General features: G+C 31.6%; 1 protein-coding gene across 2 annotated transcripts in view; it reads left to right on the plus strand.

Moving 5' to 3' along the window:
- LOC134702295 (uncharacterized) overlaps positions 1-19,933 on the plus strand; it is a 63,393-nt gene that overhangs the window by 18,070 nt on the left and 25,390 nt on the right. For both annotated transcript variants that reach the window (XM_063563278.1, XM_063563279.1), the window contains 6 exons: positions 486-584; positions 919-1,017; positions 1,649-1,756; positions 3,362-3,433; positions 18,548-18,569; positions 19,028-19,339. In XM_063563278.1, the coding sequence (XP_063419348.1) occupies positions 486-584; positions 919-1,017; positions 1,649-1,756; positions 3,362-3,433; positions 18,548-18,569; positions 19,028-19,339 (712 nt within the window). The remainder of the gene's footprint in view (positions 1-485; positions 585-918; positions 1,018-1,648; positions 1,757-3,361; positions 3,434-18,547; positions 18,570-19,027; positions 19,340-19,933) is intronic.

Consider the following 19,933-nt stretch of genomic DNA (forward strand, 5'->3'; position numbering starts at 1 on the left):
TTTAAATTAATGAGTATACTGAATCTGCACTAAATCCTGTTGTTAATTAGACATGTTTAATGGACAACAAATACTTGTATAAATAATAATAATAATAATAATAATTTTTTTCAAGCTTTTTTGAATGATTTATTTTATTAAAATTAATGATTAAATGGAATCTACACTAAATGCTTATAACACACAAAATCATGTTGTTAATTGGACAGGTTTAATGGACAACAAATATTTGTCAGAATCATATAAAGTGGGGTCTCATTTTACTCATAGTATTGTTCTGAATCAGAAAATATATCTTTTTTCATATTTTTTTGAAAAAATATTTTTATTACAATTAATGATTTTACTGAATATACACTAAAATTCTAAATCCTGTTGTTAATCAGACAGTTTTAATTAATGTGACTATTTATTTTTGTTAATATTTATTACACAACATTGACCAGTTTATCAGACAAGTTTTGATGTCAGTTGTATTATTCCAGGCTAGTGGATGGACAGCATTAATGTTTGCTGCCATGGAAGGACATGGGGAAGTGTGTCGACTTCTCCTGGAGAACAGATGTAACAAAGATATCACAGATGTATGTTATCTACTAAATCTGATTACATTACTTTTAATCAACACAAAATCATGTTGTTAATTAGACAGTTTTAATGGACAAATATTTGTTATAATTATATAAAGTGGGGTCTCATTTTACTCATAGTATTGTTCTGAATCAGAAAATACAACTTTTTTTAATTTTTCTTTAAAAAAATTATTTTATTAGAATTAATGATTAATCTGAATCTGCACTAAATCCTGTTGTTAATCAGACAGTTTTAATTAATGCGACAGTTTATTTCTGTTTATATTTATTACACAACATTGTCAAGTTTATCAGACAAGTTTTGATGTCAGTTGTATTATTCCAGGTTAGAGGATGGACAGCATTAATGTCGGCTGCCAGTGAAGGACATGTGGAAGTGTGTCAACTTCTCCTGGAGAACAGATGTAAAACAGATATCACATATGTATGTTATCTACTAAATCTGATCACTTTACTTTTAATCAACACAAAATCATGTTGTTAATTAGACAGGTTTAATGGACAACAAATATTTGTCAGAATCATATTAAGTGGGGTCTCATTTTACTTGTCTCCTCGTACTTAATTAGGAAATGTAACTATTTTTCATATTTCTTTTAAAAAGTTATTTTTTTTTAAATTGATAATTATTCTGAACCATGTTGATCAGACAGATTTCATTATTATATCAACAAATACTTGCTAGAATTATATAAAGTGAGATCTCATTTATCTCTGTGCATTACACTGAATCCATTGATATAAATATTTTATGCATTTCATGAAAAATATTTTATTTTGTTAACATGACATTTCTGATGGAAGGTCTGACATCCCACAAAAAAACTTGTTGTTTATTTGTTGTTTATGTACAATATGAATACAAGTTTGACTGGTCATTTTGTTCAGTTTTGACCACTGATTCATGTGATATACATTTTGTTTATATTTATTACACAACATTGTCCAGTTTATCAGACAAGTTTTAATGTCAGTTGTAGGATATGTTGTATATTATTGATATTGATAACAAAGTATTGTACATAATATTTACATGTTATTTGGTATTATTATAGGTAGATGGAAAAACAGCTTTACATCTGGCTGCTGAGTGGGGATATCTACAGACCACAAGATGTCTTGTAGAAGAAGGAGATATCAGTCCCTTGGTTAAAACACATCAGGTAATATTATATAGTAAATGCCTAATATTCAACTATTGCTACATGTAGTAAATAATGCATCACTAAAATGATGTTTAAGATATTTTTGGTCAAATGGATTTTTTTTCTCAAGGTTATAGTTACACATATGTCATATGATCCTTTAAATTGAACTAAAAATATTAAAGTGTTTTATAGACTTGGATGACTTAGTTTTACTATAAAACACGTGAACATAGATGATCATATAAAAGAAATCCAGTATTTGTTTTCAAAATCTTCAAAAATAAAACGATTTTGTGTATAGACCACTAACACTTTTTGGGTAATTAGTTATACTAAAAGGAGATAATTTTATTATTCCATAATTTGTTAGCCAAATTATATGAATATCTCAGTTTTAGGGAAAATAAGCAATAGTAATAACCTATAAGTAAATGGATAAAATAGTTTTTGATATCAAAAATAATCATTTGTATTGATTCAAAATTAGACCTCGCAATATCCTGAATATGACACTTGTTGTCATTAAACCCAATGTAAACAAACAAACTGTCAAAAGACACACACACACCAATCTGTTGTTGTGACAATGATAACAAAGTTATTAAATAGTATCAAAATAGTCTTAAGCAATACATTAAAATAAGTTCATCGTATATTGATAATTAAATAATTAAAAAATCATTCTATTGTAAAAGTTACTTTCTCTGAGTTATCTCCCCTTATATGGCAAAGTTTTAAATAAATTATTAAAACAACACTAATCTGGTTTTTTTTGTAAAATATAGCCGTCAATATGATAAAACACATAATTTTCTATATCAACATGAAAAGTCTTACACATAAATTACATTCAACTTTCGAAATTTGCACATTTCACTAAAGATTTAGACTGTTTGTTGTCTGTTTTTTTCAAAATCCAAGATAGAAGACGCCCCAGCCTCCTCAAGACTGCAAAGTTCTTCATATTTTTGTATTTAAGCTATCTAGTTGCAGAAAATCTCTCATCTGTGCCATAATTTATGTATTTCCTTATTTATACGATGTCAGTGATAAAACTAAAAACTATGAAATCTGTACAATAACAATATATAGTTATAGGAGGATATGGATAGGGTATACAGAGTAGAAAAATCATGAATGATAGAAAAAAACTTCAGGAAAAGAGAGAATTGGGCAAAAAGATGATGAATAGAAAATAATGGGGTGCAAAAATATAAAGAATAAAGAAAAATGAGGTGCTAAAATTTAAAAAAAAAAAGGTTAAAAAGACCCCCTAATCCTACAACCCTCATCTAGACATAAGGATGCATTAACAGATTTTAAAAAAAAACGCGAAAAAAATTACAAAGACCAAATGCTGACAGACTTAGATTATTTCAAATGCTTTAAGAAAAAAAAGGTAAAATTCTTCTTAAAGGCTACAGAAAAAGTTATAAAAATAATCAGAATGTTGTTCATGAGTTATATTTTATAAATGAACATGATATGGTTAGCACATGTAAAAACAAAATAACACACCACTCAGCTGCTACTGGTCTTGATTATTGTATGATATGTGTTACAAAAGTCTTCTTTGTAATTAACAGATGAAGGCAATATAAAGATTTGTCTATATTTCAGGGTAAGACTCCATACGATCTAGCAGCAGCAGGAAAAAATGGGCAGTATAAAGAAGTGATGGAATACTTACAGGTACATATACTTTTGAATTACATATGCTTACACTTAGAACAAATCAGGTACAAAACACAGTCTGTTAGGTAGAGGATACACTTACCAGCAGTAAAACTAAACACTGTTGGGTTCCAGATAGCGGGTTATTTTCGCAGGGTGTTTATTTTCGTTTATTTTTGGCAGATAAATGAAATTAGCAAACAATGTATGCATATGCTTGTTAATTTCAAATAGTTAAAAGCGTTTTTTGAACGATCTTTTTTTTCTGGTCAGCAGGTCAATAACTATATATGGTCGTTTTAACAACATAAATGCAAAAGGGCATTGTACTCACTTGTATTTTTTTGAAATGAGGTTGTGAAGCTTAATTAAACTGTATACCCTTTTTGATTATATTTCTTGTGTCAAACAATTAAATTAGGCCCCGCCAAATGGCAGACCCCCTATAGTGATCAGTCTGTCCGTCCGTCTGTAACAAATTGTGTCTGCTCTATATCTAGAGAACCGGATTGATTTCAAAGTTTATACTTGAAATGTATATTAACCAACACCAGAGGGTGTGTCATAATGTATGTACAACTTCCTAGGTCAAAGGTCAAGGTCAAAAACTTTGGTTTCAGTTGACAACCCCATGTCCAATGGTAAAAATACAATTTTTTACCACACATTATTCACAGTGGGGCCTACAGAGATGGCTCCCATCTCAGTGATGTCTAGTTAATTGGTAGATACTCTGTTGGGTATTTTTGTCACCTGCGTAACGTTTTGCTGGGACCATGGAAATACCAGGCGTCTGTCCGTCCGTTTGGTCTTGTTAGCACTTTCACAGGTACAATTCTTGCCAGATTTTTATAAAACTTATACTATAGGTTAACATCAGCAATATTTCAGAAAAAGTTATATAATGATGTCCGATCGACTTTTTTTAAATATATGTAGTATCTCGGACAAGTTCTATAATGGTGTCCAATCAACTTTTTTGAAAAGAGTTATGTTTCTTGGAAATATTAAATTTATTGAGAATGGCCTTGTAAGCCCTCTTCCTGGTACCAATATTGCCATATTTGTTATAAAATTTATACTATAGGTTAATGTCAGCAATATCTCAGACAAGTTATATAATGATATCCGATCGACTATTTTTATGCCATCACTTGGCGTCCGTCGTCATCTGTCGTCTGTCGTCCGTCGTCTGTCGTCGTAAACTATTTCAAGAATCTTCTCTGAAACTACTGGGCCAAATACTTTCAAACTTTAACTGAATGTTCCTTAGGGTATCTAATTTATAAATTGTATCCGAAGTTTTGATCTATCAACAAACATGGTCGCCATTGCTAAAAATAGAACATAGGGTCAAATGCAGTTTTTGGCTTATAACTCAAAAACCAAAGCATTTAGAGCAAATCTGACATGGGTTAATATTGTTTATCAGGTCAAGATCTATCTGCCCTGAAATTTTCAGATGAATCAGACAACCCGTGGTTGGGTTGCTGCCCCTGAATTGGTAATTTTAAGGAAATTTTGCTGTTTTTGGTTATTATCTTGAATATTATTATCGATAGAGATAAACTGTAAACAGGAATAATGTTCAGCAAAGTAAGATTTACAAATAAGTCAACATGACGGAAATGGTCAGTTGACTTCTTTAGGAGTTATTGCCCTTTATAGTAAATTTTTAACCATTTTTCGTAAATCTTAGTAATCTTTTACAAAAATCTTCTCCTCTGAAACTACTGGGCAAAATACTTTCAAACTTTAACTGAATGTTCCTTATGGTATCTAGTTTGTAAATTGTATCCGAAGTTATGATCTATCAACAAACATGGTCGCCATGGCTAAAAATAGAACATAGGGGTCAAATGCAGTTTTTGGCTTATAACTCAAAAACCAAAGCATTTAGAGCAAATCTGACCTGGGGTTATATAGTTTATCAGGTCAAGATCTATCTGCCCTGAAATTTTCAGATGAATCAGACAACCTGTTGTTGGGTTGCTGCCCCTGAATTGATAATTTTAAGGAAATTTTGCTGTTTTTGTTTATTATCTTGAATATAATTATAGAAAGAAATAAACTGTAAACAGCAATGATGTTCAGCAAAGTAAGATCTTCAATTAAGTCAATTTGACCAAAATTGTCAATTGACCCCTTAAGGAGTTATTGCCCTTTAAGGACTTTTTTTGCAATTTGTTCATCATGTTGACTTACTTTAAAAAATCTTCTCCTTTGAAACTGCTGTATCAATTTCAGCCAAACTTAGGCTAAATGAGTTTCAGAGTATTTAGTATAAATTTTATATTTTATTTCCTTGTATGTCAAGAAACATAGCTATTATGGCTAAAATAGAACATAGGAGAAAATGATTATTTTTTTTGGCTTTTGAAGAAAATAGGACGATCCAAAAAACATTTAAATAAATTGAAAAGCCAAAATAATCATTGATGAGAGATTTAACCAAAAGAATTAAGGTGAGCGATTCAGGCTCTTGAGAGCCTCTTGTTTAAAAGAGTTATGCCCCATGGAAATATTAAATTTATTGAAAATGGCCTTGTTAGCGCTCTTACGGGTACCATTATTGCCAGATTTTAATAAAAACTTATACTATAGGTTAATATCAGTAGTATCTCGGACAAGTTCTATAATGGTGTCCGATCAACTTTTTTTAAAAGAGTTATGTCTCTTGGAAATATTAAATTCATGATAAATGGCCTCCTAAGTGCTCTCCCGGGTATAATTTTTGCCAGATTTTTTTATAAAACTTATACAATAGGTACATATCAACACTATCTCAGAAAAGTTATATAATTGTGGACAATCGACTTTTTATAAAGAGTGTATGCCTCTTGGAAATATTAAATTTATGGTAGATGGCCTCGTCAGTATTCTCATGGGAACAATTCTTGACAGATTTTTATAAAACTTATACTATAGGTTAATATCAGCAATATTTATTAATGATTGACTTTTTTTAAAAGAGTTATGCCATTTGGAAATATTAAATTTATGGAAAATGGCTTCGTTAGTGCCAGATATTTATCAAACTTATACTTTAAGTTACAATCAGCAATATCTCAGACAAATTCTATAAGGGTGGACGATAGACTTTTTTAAACATAGATATGACCCTTGAAAATGTAAAGTATGTGCAACGCGGGGGACATAGGAACTCTGTTCTTTTATATCTTTATTAATCATGTTAATTAGTGCCAAATTTCTAAATAATTTTACAACCTAGTTAGTACATCAAAGGTCCGCTTAATTTCGAAACTAAGCAACTGTAGTTTGTACACCTGTGACAAATATTGAAGATACTGGTATTCTTTTGATTAACTGCATCAAGATATAATCAATAACTAAGGTGTCATTAAAGTGAATAAAACCAAAAAAAACAACAATTAAATCACAACAATCATTGACAATGGTCAATTGTTTGATTGACATTTTTAACTGCAACCTTTTCAGTCAAAATATTGAATGGAGAATTATGAATCCGCCAAAACCGTTCGTATACATGGTTGCCCCTTGATCAAGATGTTTTACACCCGTGAAAAAAACCCGCTATACAGTATATAATACCCTTACCTACATTGGTACTTCATATTGTCAAGAAGATGGGGGCCTTACCAGCAGTGATACTAAACACAGTATGTTAGGTAGATGATACCCGTACCAAAAGTGGTACTAAACACAGTCTGTTAGATAGTTGATACCCTTACCAACAGTGGTACTTAACACAGTCTGTTAGGTAGATGATACCCTTACCAACAGTGATACTTAACACAGTATGTTAGGTAGATGATACCCTTACCAACAGTGGTACTTAACACTGTATGTTAGGTAGATGATACCCTTACCAGTAGTGATACTAAACACAGTATGTTAGGTAGATGATACCATTACCAACAGTGGTACTTAACACTGTATGTTAGGTAGATGATACCATTACCAGTAGTGATACTAAACACAGTATGTTAGGTAGATGATACCCGTACCAAAAGTGGTACTAAACACAGTCTGTTAGGTAGATGATACCATCACCAGTAGTGGTACTTAACACAGTATGTTAGGTAGATGATACCATTACCAACAGTGGTACTTAACACTGTATGTTAGGTAGATGATACCATTACCAGTAGTGATACTAAACACAGTATGTTAGGTAGATGATACCCGTACCAAAAGTGGTACTTAACACAGTCTGTTAGATAGTTGATACCCTTACCAACAGTGGTACTTAACACAGTCTGTTAGGTAGATGATACCCTTACCAACAGTGATACTTAACACAGTATGTTAGGTAGATGATACCCTTACCAACAGTGGTACTTAACACTGTATGTTAGGTAGATGATACCTTTACCAGTAGTGATACTAAACACAGTATGTTAGGTAGATGATACCCTTACCAACAGTGGTACTTAACACTGTATGTTAGGTAGATGATACCATTACCAGTAGTGGTACTAAACACTGTATGTTAGGTAGATAATACCATTACCAGCAGTGGCACTAAGCACTGTCTGTTAGGTAGATGATACCATTATCAGTAGTGGTACTAAACACTATCTGTTAGGAAGACGATACCATTACCAGTATTGGTAATAAACACTGTATGTTAGGTACAGTACAGGTAGGGACTTATTTTTATGGAAGCCTTAATCCGTCTAGATGTCAGACTGGTCGGACAGTTGTCCCAGAGTAATAAACACCTGCTGTGCAATATCCAAGTGGAAGGTCGTAAATCAATCTGTACCAGCTTGATTAGAATTAAATTTTACCTGTACAGATATATTTGTATTTATGGAGAATAGATAAATGTAAAATATTGTTTTGTATTCAGAGAAAGAATTGAAATTAAAATTAAATTTAAGAATTTAAATTAAAAATTGAATATTTAGAATTAAAATTAAAATTGAATATCATGAATGTGGGATTTTTTTTTTTATAATTTGAAAATGAAATAAAGACGATTTTTAACAATATATTGTGTTGCCAATTATTATAATAGTTTTGTGCCAATAAACTATTTTGTATTTGCATTTGTATTTGTAAACCGAAAATATTTCATCTAATTCAAAATAATAAGCCTAATAACAACCAAGACTGTTTTCAATCGAAGTTGAAATCAAATTGTTGAGACATCAATCCCGTAAATTATACGAGTTTTCATTGATGGTTATATTATTTCCCCCTTTTAAGGTCCTGTTCCTTTATATGTTATTATTAGAAACACAATTTTCAGTATAAGGCCAACATATCGTATTTATAAAATATGTATAGGCATTGCACACATGAATAAAGTTATTTTCCTTTTGATACAACTTTCCCCGTCGGAGCCTCTACATCAATTCACACCTGTCAATCATTTCTCGCAAGTAAAACATTTTGGTCAGACAGATCACTCCGGTGCATTACGTTTGCGCGCATTACCATTACATTTGCGCGCAAAAATCATTACGTTTGCGCGCAGCTTCCCATTACATTTGCGCGCATTTTTTTGGCAGGTAAACTCAGGTAAACTCAGGTAAAACACAGGTAATAATGCTTATTAATCTATTAATTTGTTCAATTATTTATAAGTATCAGTATCCCTTCCGTTGTTAGTCTTAGTATGTTGTCTCTTTGACACATTCCCCATTTCCATTCTTATTTTCCATTCTTAATGTTATCATAAGGCACATATTTTGAAAGTATTCAATCAGCATTTTTAGGGAAAATACAGGTAATAATGCTTATTTATCTATTAATTTGTTCAATTATTTACAGGTATCAGTACGGCCCCTTCCTTTAGTATAAGTCTCACTAGGCAGAAAAAAAGAGATAAAACCGCAGATTTTTTTCGATTTTCAGACACAATTCAATGAGTCAAAGGTGTATGCAAAAATTTAAGAAAATCCGTGACATAGCCCATTCATATATTGTAACATGACCTTAAGCTATAACAAAAGTTTTTACTTGCTTTTAGAATTCAATATGAACAGTTTATAATTTGACTGATAAACAAACTATTTTCAAAATTAATAATTGATTAATATGAAAATACAAAAAAAAAGATAGTTATTTATAACTTAATATAATTTTCATTTATATTTCTACCTGAGACTTACCTGTAAAATAAATGCGCGCAAATGTAATCAAAAGCTGCGCGCAAACGTAAAATATTTTAATCCCCAAATGCGCGCAAACGTAGTGCGCCCGATCACTCGTGCTTTCTATTTTGACATATTTCCCGTTAATCTCTTTGAAAGTCAAACAATTGGTTTCTTTAAATACAATATTTATAACGCCGTGATCATATTTCGATTCCTATTTTTTATTTAACAAAAAATTGTTGACAATCGAAATATTGCCTTTCTATTTTCATGTCTCAGTCGACTCTTTTATGAAAATCGCCGGTGTTTTTATTATAAATATATTTTACGAATCGATACACGAAAATCAAAATTTAACCTTATATAGTTTATTGAATAAATGCACATTTATACCCCAATGGGGTTGAAGGTTAATCGTACTATTTCATGATCAGCTGTCTTTACTTTTTCGTCGTACTTCTAGCTCGCGCAGTCCGTAAGAATTTTTAAATCGATGTTGTCCAAAGTTTAAAGGAGTTCTCCAAAGTAGAATATTTAAATGGGAATCCGGGAAATGACTGATAAAAATAAAATAAAAAATAGTTAAAGAAGACCAAATCTTGTTTTGATTTTACATGTATGTAAATCGATTAAATTTCTATTCTGGTCAATCGACCAAGAGCCTCAAAACTAACGCACAATACTGTCAATCATTCCACATCAAATTTAATATTGAATGGATTTTCCCACGGTCGTTCAGTAAGGTCACCTGAGTTTACTGTTACGACATTTCCCGCCATATAAGAATCTCGTGCAGTGGACAAAATCGATCTTTAACATCTTTTATTAGCATTCAATAATATTGTGAGTGGAGTTAAGTTAAAGTTCAACCACGTGCACACGCTGTTGATCACTAATATGTGTATCATGCAATTATCTTTTCACGGCAAATTTTTCTTAACAAATTGCTGTTAAAAAATATATAACATACAAGTTTCCTTTTTACATGGATTGTGCGTAAATTAATATTACGCAATTAATTTAAGCTCGAGATTTCGGGATTAACACTTCGGGATCTGGGAATTCTTTTTTTCGCGATATCGGGATTTTTATTTATTTAAATTCGGGACCTTGGGACTTCGTGTTTTTAAGCCCAGGATTTCGAGATCCGGACCCTATTTACCCCCTACCCCCAAATGCAGATCAATTATATAAATTTAACATAATGAACAAACACGGAAATCTTAAAATAAACTTATGTCCGGGAAGAATCAATATCTTCTTCTAGTGTTATTATTTGCGTTATATTTTATTGATACATCTCCAACTTTGAAGTTTCGGACAATAAATTGTTTACAGTAAAAAGTAAAAACTACAAAGAATCAGCAATCTACTAAATAATATACAAGTATTGCTCACTGTAATTATTTTTTATATCTCGGAACTGACCCAACACAGACTGAATTGAATATTAAATACATATTAGGCCACACCAATTTAATTTCTTGTTCTACGGATTTTTGGACTCCAAAAATTGGGGCGAGCGAGCGATTTGAAAATTTTAATAAAAAAATATTTAATTTGCAAATTTTTGAGGCGAAGCTTAAAAAGTAAAGGCGAGCGATTATAATTTTTTTTTGTAAACATAAAATAGTAGGTTTTGACTATATTAAAACTTGATTATCACTTGTACCTTGACATTTCTTTAATTTATGAAGTATTTTTTCCCTGTTCAACAAGAAATAATTGAATAATTAAATCTGGTCTATGTATGTGTGACTGACAATGAGACAATTCTCCATCCAAGTCATAATCAGGTTCAGAACAACCCCTTAAAGCAATGAATATATCTTTCATGAGGGGTCAAAATATTAAAGTTATAATATTTTTTTTTGTAAAAACACTTAAATTACAAAAGGGCTTATATTTTCCCAAAGAACTATAATATTTGGTATTAAACAGTCAAAACATGTCCAAGAATTTTGTAATATTCCTGGACTTTAACCATGTTAAAAAAATTACTTAAAAGTTTTTAACTTAAAATATTATTCAAAATAAGTGGACCAATCCCTCTTTTAGAAAAGTTGATTAAAATATAATGTATTTCTCCTCTTTTTCAGTAAAAAATTCTAAGTTGTCAAAGGTTTTGTATAGTAGCACTGTACAAATCCTTAGTATTTCTATTTTCTTTTCTACAACAGACTGAACAATAAACATGGTAAAATGACCCCTTCAAGGCCCTTGTCTGAGGGAGGGTTGGTCCCAACCTGATAATAACAAACACAGGTCAAAGTACGGCCTTTTACACAGTGTTTTGATCAAGACCAACCAGCAAGCTATAACAGACCACACATTAGTATTGTAAACAATTCGAACAGGAAAACCAACGATCTAAATTATATTTTCAAACAGGAAAATACCAATGAACCACATTAACAAACGGTAACTGCTGAACGACAGGTCTCTGAATCAACCAGGACAGGTGCACAAACCTGCAGCGGGTATGACCGTCACCATACATTATAATTGCAGTTGAAGGCAAATCCTTCAGAAGTCCTTTGTACTTTATTTTAACAACGAACATTTTTATAGGGAATATAAGTTAGGGGGAAAGAAACCAACGTTTTGTTCTGTACTGGTATTTCTATTTATATCGGAGCACTCCCGCTTGGAATAAATTGGTTTCGTGCTGAAACAAATATTCTCGCAGATATTTACAGTGTTGTGGGGTGCTGATAGGTTTAAAATCGTTAAATAAAGGCTAGACTGTGATTTTAAAAAACAAATGTTTAGATCTTTATATAATATTTACCAAAAAAAACCGGTGCGGGAAATGGACATGATTTCATTTCCGGATGCGGGAAGCGGGAATATAATAAAAATAAAAAAAATCTGTTTTGAAAAAAATAGGTGCGGGCGGGTCCGTCGAACAAGGAATCAAATTGGTGTGGCCTTATAGAAATATTTTGCATGTGGCCGCGTCAAACTAACCCTGGAGACAGCATTCTGCTAATGGAATTACGAGTAAAACAAAAATAACCGTAAGCTTCCAGAAATAGAATACATGTAAAAATATTAATGTTTGAAATTTTATGCAAACAAATAAGAAACAGATACACAAAAAAAAAAAAAATAAACAACAAAAAACATAGAACAAAAATAATTTTGAGGAACAAATTAGAAAATAAATAGCAGTAGAAATATAAAAACCATAATTAAAAAAATAGGCTATTTTTATTAAAACAAAGTTTTCTCCAGTACTTCACCTGTAAAAAATATTTTATGTCAAAAACGATGTAATCAATAAAGTGACTGAGAGGTTAAAATTACAGGTAACCTGATTCTGAAATCAGTGAACCGTAATTCTAGCAGCACGGATTAAGATGAAAGGACAAATATATTGCCAATCACACCTGGATTTGTTGATTGATGGCCATACTACCTACCATAAAAATGTCCGATTATTGATATCCGACTAGTCGGATTAAGACATCCATAAAAATAAGTCCCTACCCGTACTGTATGTGATACCCTTACCAGTGATGGTACTGAACACTGTCTGTTAGGTAGATGATACCATTTCGAGTAGTGGTACTAAACACTGTTTGTTAAGAAGATGATACCATTGCCAGTAGTGGTACTAAACACTGTCTGTTAGGTAGATTATTCCATAACCAGTAGTGGTACTAATTTCTAAACAAAGTCTGCTAGGTAGATGATACCATTAACCAGTAGTGGTAGTTGACGCAGTCTGTTAGGTAGATGATACCCTAACTAGCAGTGAAACTTCACACTGTTATGTTCCATATAGCGGGTTATTTTCGCAGGGTGTTTATTTTCGCCTTTTTAGGCGGATAAATGAAAATAGCGGAAAATGTATGCATACCTTTGTTAATTTTAAATAGTTAAAGCGTTTTTTGAATGATCTTTTTTTGTCAGCAGGTAAATAACGATACAATGGTAGCTTTTACAACATAAATGCAAATGGGCATTGTACTCACTTGTCTTTTATAAAATGATGTTGCCAGGTCTTAAACTGTATATCTTATTCAAAAGTGTCAAAATATTTAATTGTTAGATACTCAGTCGGGTATGTGTGTCCCCTGCGCAATGTGCTTCAGGTGACATGGAAATACTGGCGTCTGTCTGTCCTTTTTGGTCATTTTAGCAGTTTCACAGGTACAATTCTTGCCAGATTTTAATAAAACTTCTTCTATAGCATGTATAGGTTAATATGAGCAATATCTCAAACAAGTTCTATAATGGTGTCCGACCAACTTGTACAAGTGTAATTTATTTACTTGAAGAAGTGAAAAAAAATATACACATATAAGTAAAAAAATAATGTTTCAATAATCTCCCCTTAATTTTCTGAAAAATTTACTTGTATAAGTAAATTTTTCTTACAATCCCACAAAAATTTTGAGATGTAAAATCATGGCCTTAATGATTTTTTCCAGGTTTGCTGAAATTTTTTCATTACAGTTCAATGTTTCATCTTATTAATTCATCAAAGAAACTGATTGAGCAAAGATCTTGTATATTTGCGCAAGGCAATCAAAAATTGCTCCTTTGGGGCTTGTAAATGAGCAGTGTTAAGAAGATAACAGCCAAATGGGACTTTCATTGTCCATGAAATTACACTTAAATGATTAGTAAAGACATCTGCAAAGGGTACACAATTTAAAATTCTATTAGAGCAAAAAAATCTTCAGAATTCAAGAAAAGAAGAAAGGATGATTTTTTTACCTATACAAGTAAAAAAATCTGATTGCTGCAAGGGACATAACTAAGTCAATTTTTTTTACCTATACAAGTAAATAAAATTCACTTGTATAAGTATCCTACAAATTTACTTATATGTTTATTTTTTTTTTTACTTCTTCAAATAAATAAAATACACTTGTACAAGTAGTACCCCTGACTGACAATGAGATAAGATATATCACAACGCTAAAAACAGACATAGGGAGCTACATTGTACATTGTACCAATTGATATTCCAGGGGAGGGGCTCAGATAAAATTTTAAAAAGAAAGAACAGAAAAAGATCCAAAAAAATCCGGATGAGGAACCTCAACTTTGCAAAGATGACTGACAATGTATGAAAAAAAACAACCAGTCCAGGGTTACAAACGAAAAAAAAATCCTGAACAAAATTCTTCATCCAAGGGACACGCCCCCACCAACTTCCAAACCCACCCTTAAAAAAATAAATAGATGACCCCTTCTGACAGGGGTGGATCATGCCATTTTAAAAAGAGGCAGGGTGCCCAACCTAGGACGAAAGGGGGAGGGTCAAACCATATGTCCCCATTCAAATGCATTGATCGCCTAAAAAGGGGGGTCAACCCCCCCCCCCCCCCCCCTGATCCACCACTGCCCTTTCACAAATTTCATTATAAATTAAAAATTGTTTGAAAATGAATTTTTTTGCGAGTAATGAAAAATTAAAAAAGATAATGTAAAAATTAAAATACCTCTATTCTTTTTCTCTTTCTGACCGCTCCCGATTGCCGAACATTCTTTCTCTTTTATCTTCTGCTGACACTGACAGTGTTGTGTCATGTAGCTTTTTGGGGGAAGAAAAGTCAAAAATAGTCGGCACTGCGTCTGATTTTAACTGTATTTTTAAAAATTTGTATCCAATTGAAGCTGCAAATAGTGGATTTACCACAAACTGATCATTGCTAAAATGTTTAGCGCACAATCCGGATGTGTTGAATGGCTGAAAGTTCTTCTTCCGTTTCACTTTGATTGTCCATTGTTTACGTCGTCTATCATCTTTCGGAAACTCAAATAATCCTACTCCTTGACCTGACCCAGTTTTGCAGTTAAATGCAACACAATACACCATACTAAATATAGATTTCAATTCATACACGCTCAATTAATTTCAACTTCTGTCAATGTCAAACGCCGATAACACGTATGAAGTAGTAGGTAAAGGGAGATCATCCAAGAGTAAAAAATACGCGGGCAATTCAAATGGGTATAAAATTGTCTTTTTTCTTATGAATAAAACGGATTTTTTAAGATTGAATCCGATTTTTATCTGTTATTTATACTTATGGACACATGATCACAAGACATAATATTATATGGAAAATCAATCCTTGGAAATATCAAATTTATGGAAAAGGGCTTCGTTAACGCTCTCACAGGTATAATTCTTGTAAGATTTTTATGAAACTTATTCTATAGTTTACTATCAGCAATATCTCAGACACATTCTATAATGGTGGACGATCGACTTTAAAAAAAAAGAGTTTTAGAAATATGAAATATGTGCAACACGGAGGACATTGATACTCTGTTCTTTATTATCTTTATTAATTAGTGTCAAAGTTATAAAAATAAATTTACAACCTAATTAGTATATCAAATGTCCGCCTGTTTCCTAACTAATCAATTGTAGTTTTTACACCTTTTACAAGATCGAAAGTACTGGTATTCAATGGATTACCAGCAGTGAAAGTAAACACTGTTCCATATAGCGGGTATAATATGTATAGACGCTTTAAGAACATTTTGAATTTGAGAATTATTTCAACATCATAAAGGGCCGAGATTTATATAAACTTTGTAATTTCCGAACATCAAATCATTCACTGCCAATAGAAAAATGGAGATTGCATAACATTGAAAAAGATGAAAGAAGAAGATTTATTCCAAATGAGCTAATACTCAGTTGTCTCATTGGCACTAACACCACATCTTCCTTAATCTAATACTCAGACACATTATCAAATTTAACACACTGTTTATTTTCAAAACAACCAAAGACAATAAGAAATCTCTGCAATTTTATATGATGTATTAATACTAAGCTTACTCCTTCCTAACAAGCATAATTTATTTATCATACTTAGGCCACACCAATTTGATTCCATGTTCGACGGACCCGCCCGCACCTCTTTTTTTCAAAACAGATTTTTTTTTTTTAAATTTATATTCCCGCTTCCCGCATCCGGAAAAGTAATCATGTCCATTTCCCGCACCGTTTTTTTTGTTTGTAAATATTATAAAAAGATATCAACATTTGTTTTTAAAAACACAGTCTAACCTGTATATAACAATTTAAAACATAAAAGCACCCCACCACACTGTAAATCTGTGAGAATATTTGTTTCAGCATGAAACCTATTTATCCAAAGTGGGAGTGCTTCGATATAAATTTATAACAGCGGAAATACATGGAAAGAACAAAAAACTTGTTTCTTTCCCCTTACTTATATTCCCTATCAAAAAATGTTTGTTGTTAGAATAAAGTACAAAGAACTTCTGAAGGATTTGCCTTCAACTGCAATGATATTGTATGCTGGCGAAACAAAACTATCCATAACTGCTGCATGTTTATGCACCTGTGTTGATTGATTCAGAGGCCTGTCGTTCAGCAGTTATCGTTTGTTGATGTTGTTGGTATTTTCCCGTTTCGATATATAAATTAGATCGTTGATTTTCCTGTTCGAATTGTGTACGCTAATAATTTTGGGGTATTTTATAGCTTGCTGTTTGGCCTGTATCAAAGCCCTGTGTAAAAGACCGTACTTTGACCTGTGTTTGTTATTTTCAGGTTGAGAACAATCCTCAGACAAAGGTCATTTTACTGATGTAGAAAAGAAAATAGAAATACCAAGGATGTGTATAGTTCTTCTATACAAAACCTTGAAAACTTAGAATTTTGTACTCAAAATGAGGAGAGTTACATCATATTTTAAACAAATTTTTCTAAACATGCTACAATAGTGGTCCACTTATTTTGAATAATAGTAAACTTGTAAAAGTAAATGTGTTAACATGGTTAAAGTCCAGGAATATTACAAAATTCTTGGACATGTGTTGACCATTTAATACCAGATAGATGTATAGTTCTTTGAGAAAATATGGGCCCTTTCGTACAACCAAATGTATTATAACTTATATTGATCCCTCCTAAAACATGTAAAAGGGATATTTATAACATTAAGGGGTTGCCCCAAAACTGTTTATGACTTGGATGGAAAATTGTCTCAATGTCAGTCACATATACATAGATATAGGAAGATGTGGTGTGAGTGCCAATGAGACAACTCTCCATCCAAATAACAATTTAAAAATTAAACCATTATAGGTTAAAGTACGGCCTTCAACACGGAGCCTTGGCTCAACCTAATAGTCCAGATTTAATTATTTCTTGGTGAACATGGAAAAAATACTTCAGAAATTAAAGAAATGTCAAAGTACAAGTGACAAATCAAGTTTTAATATTGTCAAAACCTACTATTATATGTTTAAAAAAAAAATTTATAATCGCTCGCCTTTACTTTTCAGACTTCGCCTCAAAAATTTGCAAAATAATTTTTTTTTTATTAAAATTTTCAAATCGCTCGCTCGCCCCAAATTTTGGAGTCCAAAAATACGTAGAACAAGAAACTTAATTGGTGTGGCCTTATACACAAAAAGTATTTTTTTATACAATTTTAGCTTTCACATTTGACTGTATAAGTATATATATATTCTTTTATATGTTATCTCATCCGAAATTTTTTACGCATTTTTAATGCATTTTTATTTTTGTTATTATGCATATTATTTTTTTAACTTCTCTGTAACCTTTGTACTTGCATGGTTTTATGATAATAAACTATAATAATGATAAATGGTCGTTTGCACAACATATAGGCAAATGAGCATCGTACTGGCTTGTATTTTATAAAATGAGGTTGTGAGGTCTACTTAAACTGTATACCCTTATTGGTTAGTGTCTATGATATAATGTGACCCCGTCCCCTTAGTCATGATCTACATTGATCTAGTGGATGTCAAACTTCTGTCAGTTTTCTTGGCAAATTAATGTTGTTCTTTTTGTGTACTTTGGCTTCCTCACCTAATAAAAGTTGGCACGCAAGAATTAGCCTATAGTTATACAGAAAGTAGCATTTAACACGAAAATTCAATCAATTACAGTCAATTTGTTTTCCATAATTGGTTATGCAGACTATGTTTTATGGTTTTATATTGTATATCTAACATTTCTACAAGTTTTCTTATATACTCACAATATTTACTACTTATTTTACAGACTGCTGTACTAAGGATTAAAGGTATGTTCTTTATTTTATTATTAGACTTGAAACGATTGATACAAAGATGATTTCACTAAAATTGTTCTAAATTGTTGTCAAACACTATTGTGTAACGATTAACAGCTGTCTATTTGTTACACATTTTATTTCATTACCGTTACGTAACCGTCCCCTGTTTAGATATTAATTTGATCATTGGGACGCTTCAACTTTGGTTATGATTTTGTAACAATAAGGCATCATAGATGTCGTAGGCATTCTACCTTTTGTTCCCTGTTTAAAATCCACAGTAAGTCCTCAAGCACGGAGCAAAAAATTTCAACTCACGACAGTCTTGCTTTATAAGCGTTTGAGCATATTTACTTTACTTTAAACGAAATGTTTGATAGTTTCCTACATTGATAACATATAATTTCAAATAAATAAAAGAATAATGTTCTAATTAATGAAAATAGCTCTTTATCATATCTTTGTAGATAATAAAGTTCCAACTGAAATAGAATTAATGGCTGACAAAAGATCTGTTCCTTTGTACCTCAAATTACTCGAGTCAGGATCTGAGAAAAAAAGAGACATACGTTTAGTAATAGTTGGGAAGAAAGGTGCGGGTAAGACTTCATTGGTTAACAGGTTATTCAAAGAGGGAAAGAAAGATGGTGGACCCACATCATTATTTAAAAGATTGTTTGGAAGAAATAATGCAGATGTTTCAAGCACGAATGGAATAGAAATTCATGTGATAAAATGTAAAGCAGAATTTGGTGATAGCATTTGGAATAAATTAGAAGGTATGGCATATATGGTATTAAAATTTAAGATGTTTTACCTCTATGACTTCATTTTCTCAGACAGGTTTACATGTATGAATTAGAAATTATATCATTTTAAAGATCAGAGCTGTTTTGATATATATAATTAATTAACACATATGGATGTAAGTCATTGTAAGTTTTCAACCTGAATAAAAATGAAGACTAATTTCAAGTTCAGATTTATTAAGTCACCATGTCTATTTGAAAATGCTTAAAATGTATAGCACTACCCACTTTGCACTATTGCTAAATAAAATTAGATTACTCCTTTTTAACTTTGTGCAGCTAAAGTGATAAGCACAAAGCATTAAAAGAAGTAAGAGCGTAGACTCATCATCTCGGAGTAAGAATAATGTGTCCAGGTAGGATGACATGTCTTCCTGTGCTTCTTGTGAACTAGCATGTTAACAAACAAGACCACCTGTAGTGAACAATGAGAATTAACTTGTCAAAAATGAGAATGCGGTACGATTGAAAACCACAACACCCCATTATGAAAAAAAAGTTCTGTCAAAAAGAAATTATAGCTAACAGTACGGTATAATTTGTTTTTTAAAGTTTGAATGACAA

The sequence above is a fragment of the Mytilus trossulus genome, unplaced genomic scaffold (genome assembly GCF_036588685.1).
Source record: "Mytilus trossulus isolate FHL-02 unplaced genomic scaffold, PNRI_Mtr1.1.1.hap1 h1tg000429l__unscaffolded, whole genome shotgun sequence".
In the NCBI taxonomy this organism is placed as follows: Eukaryota; Metazoa; Mollusca; class Bivalvia; order Mytilida; family Mytilidae; genus Mytilus; species Mytilus trossulus.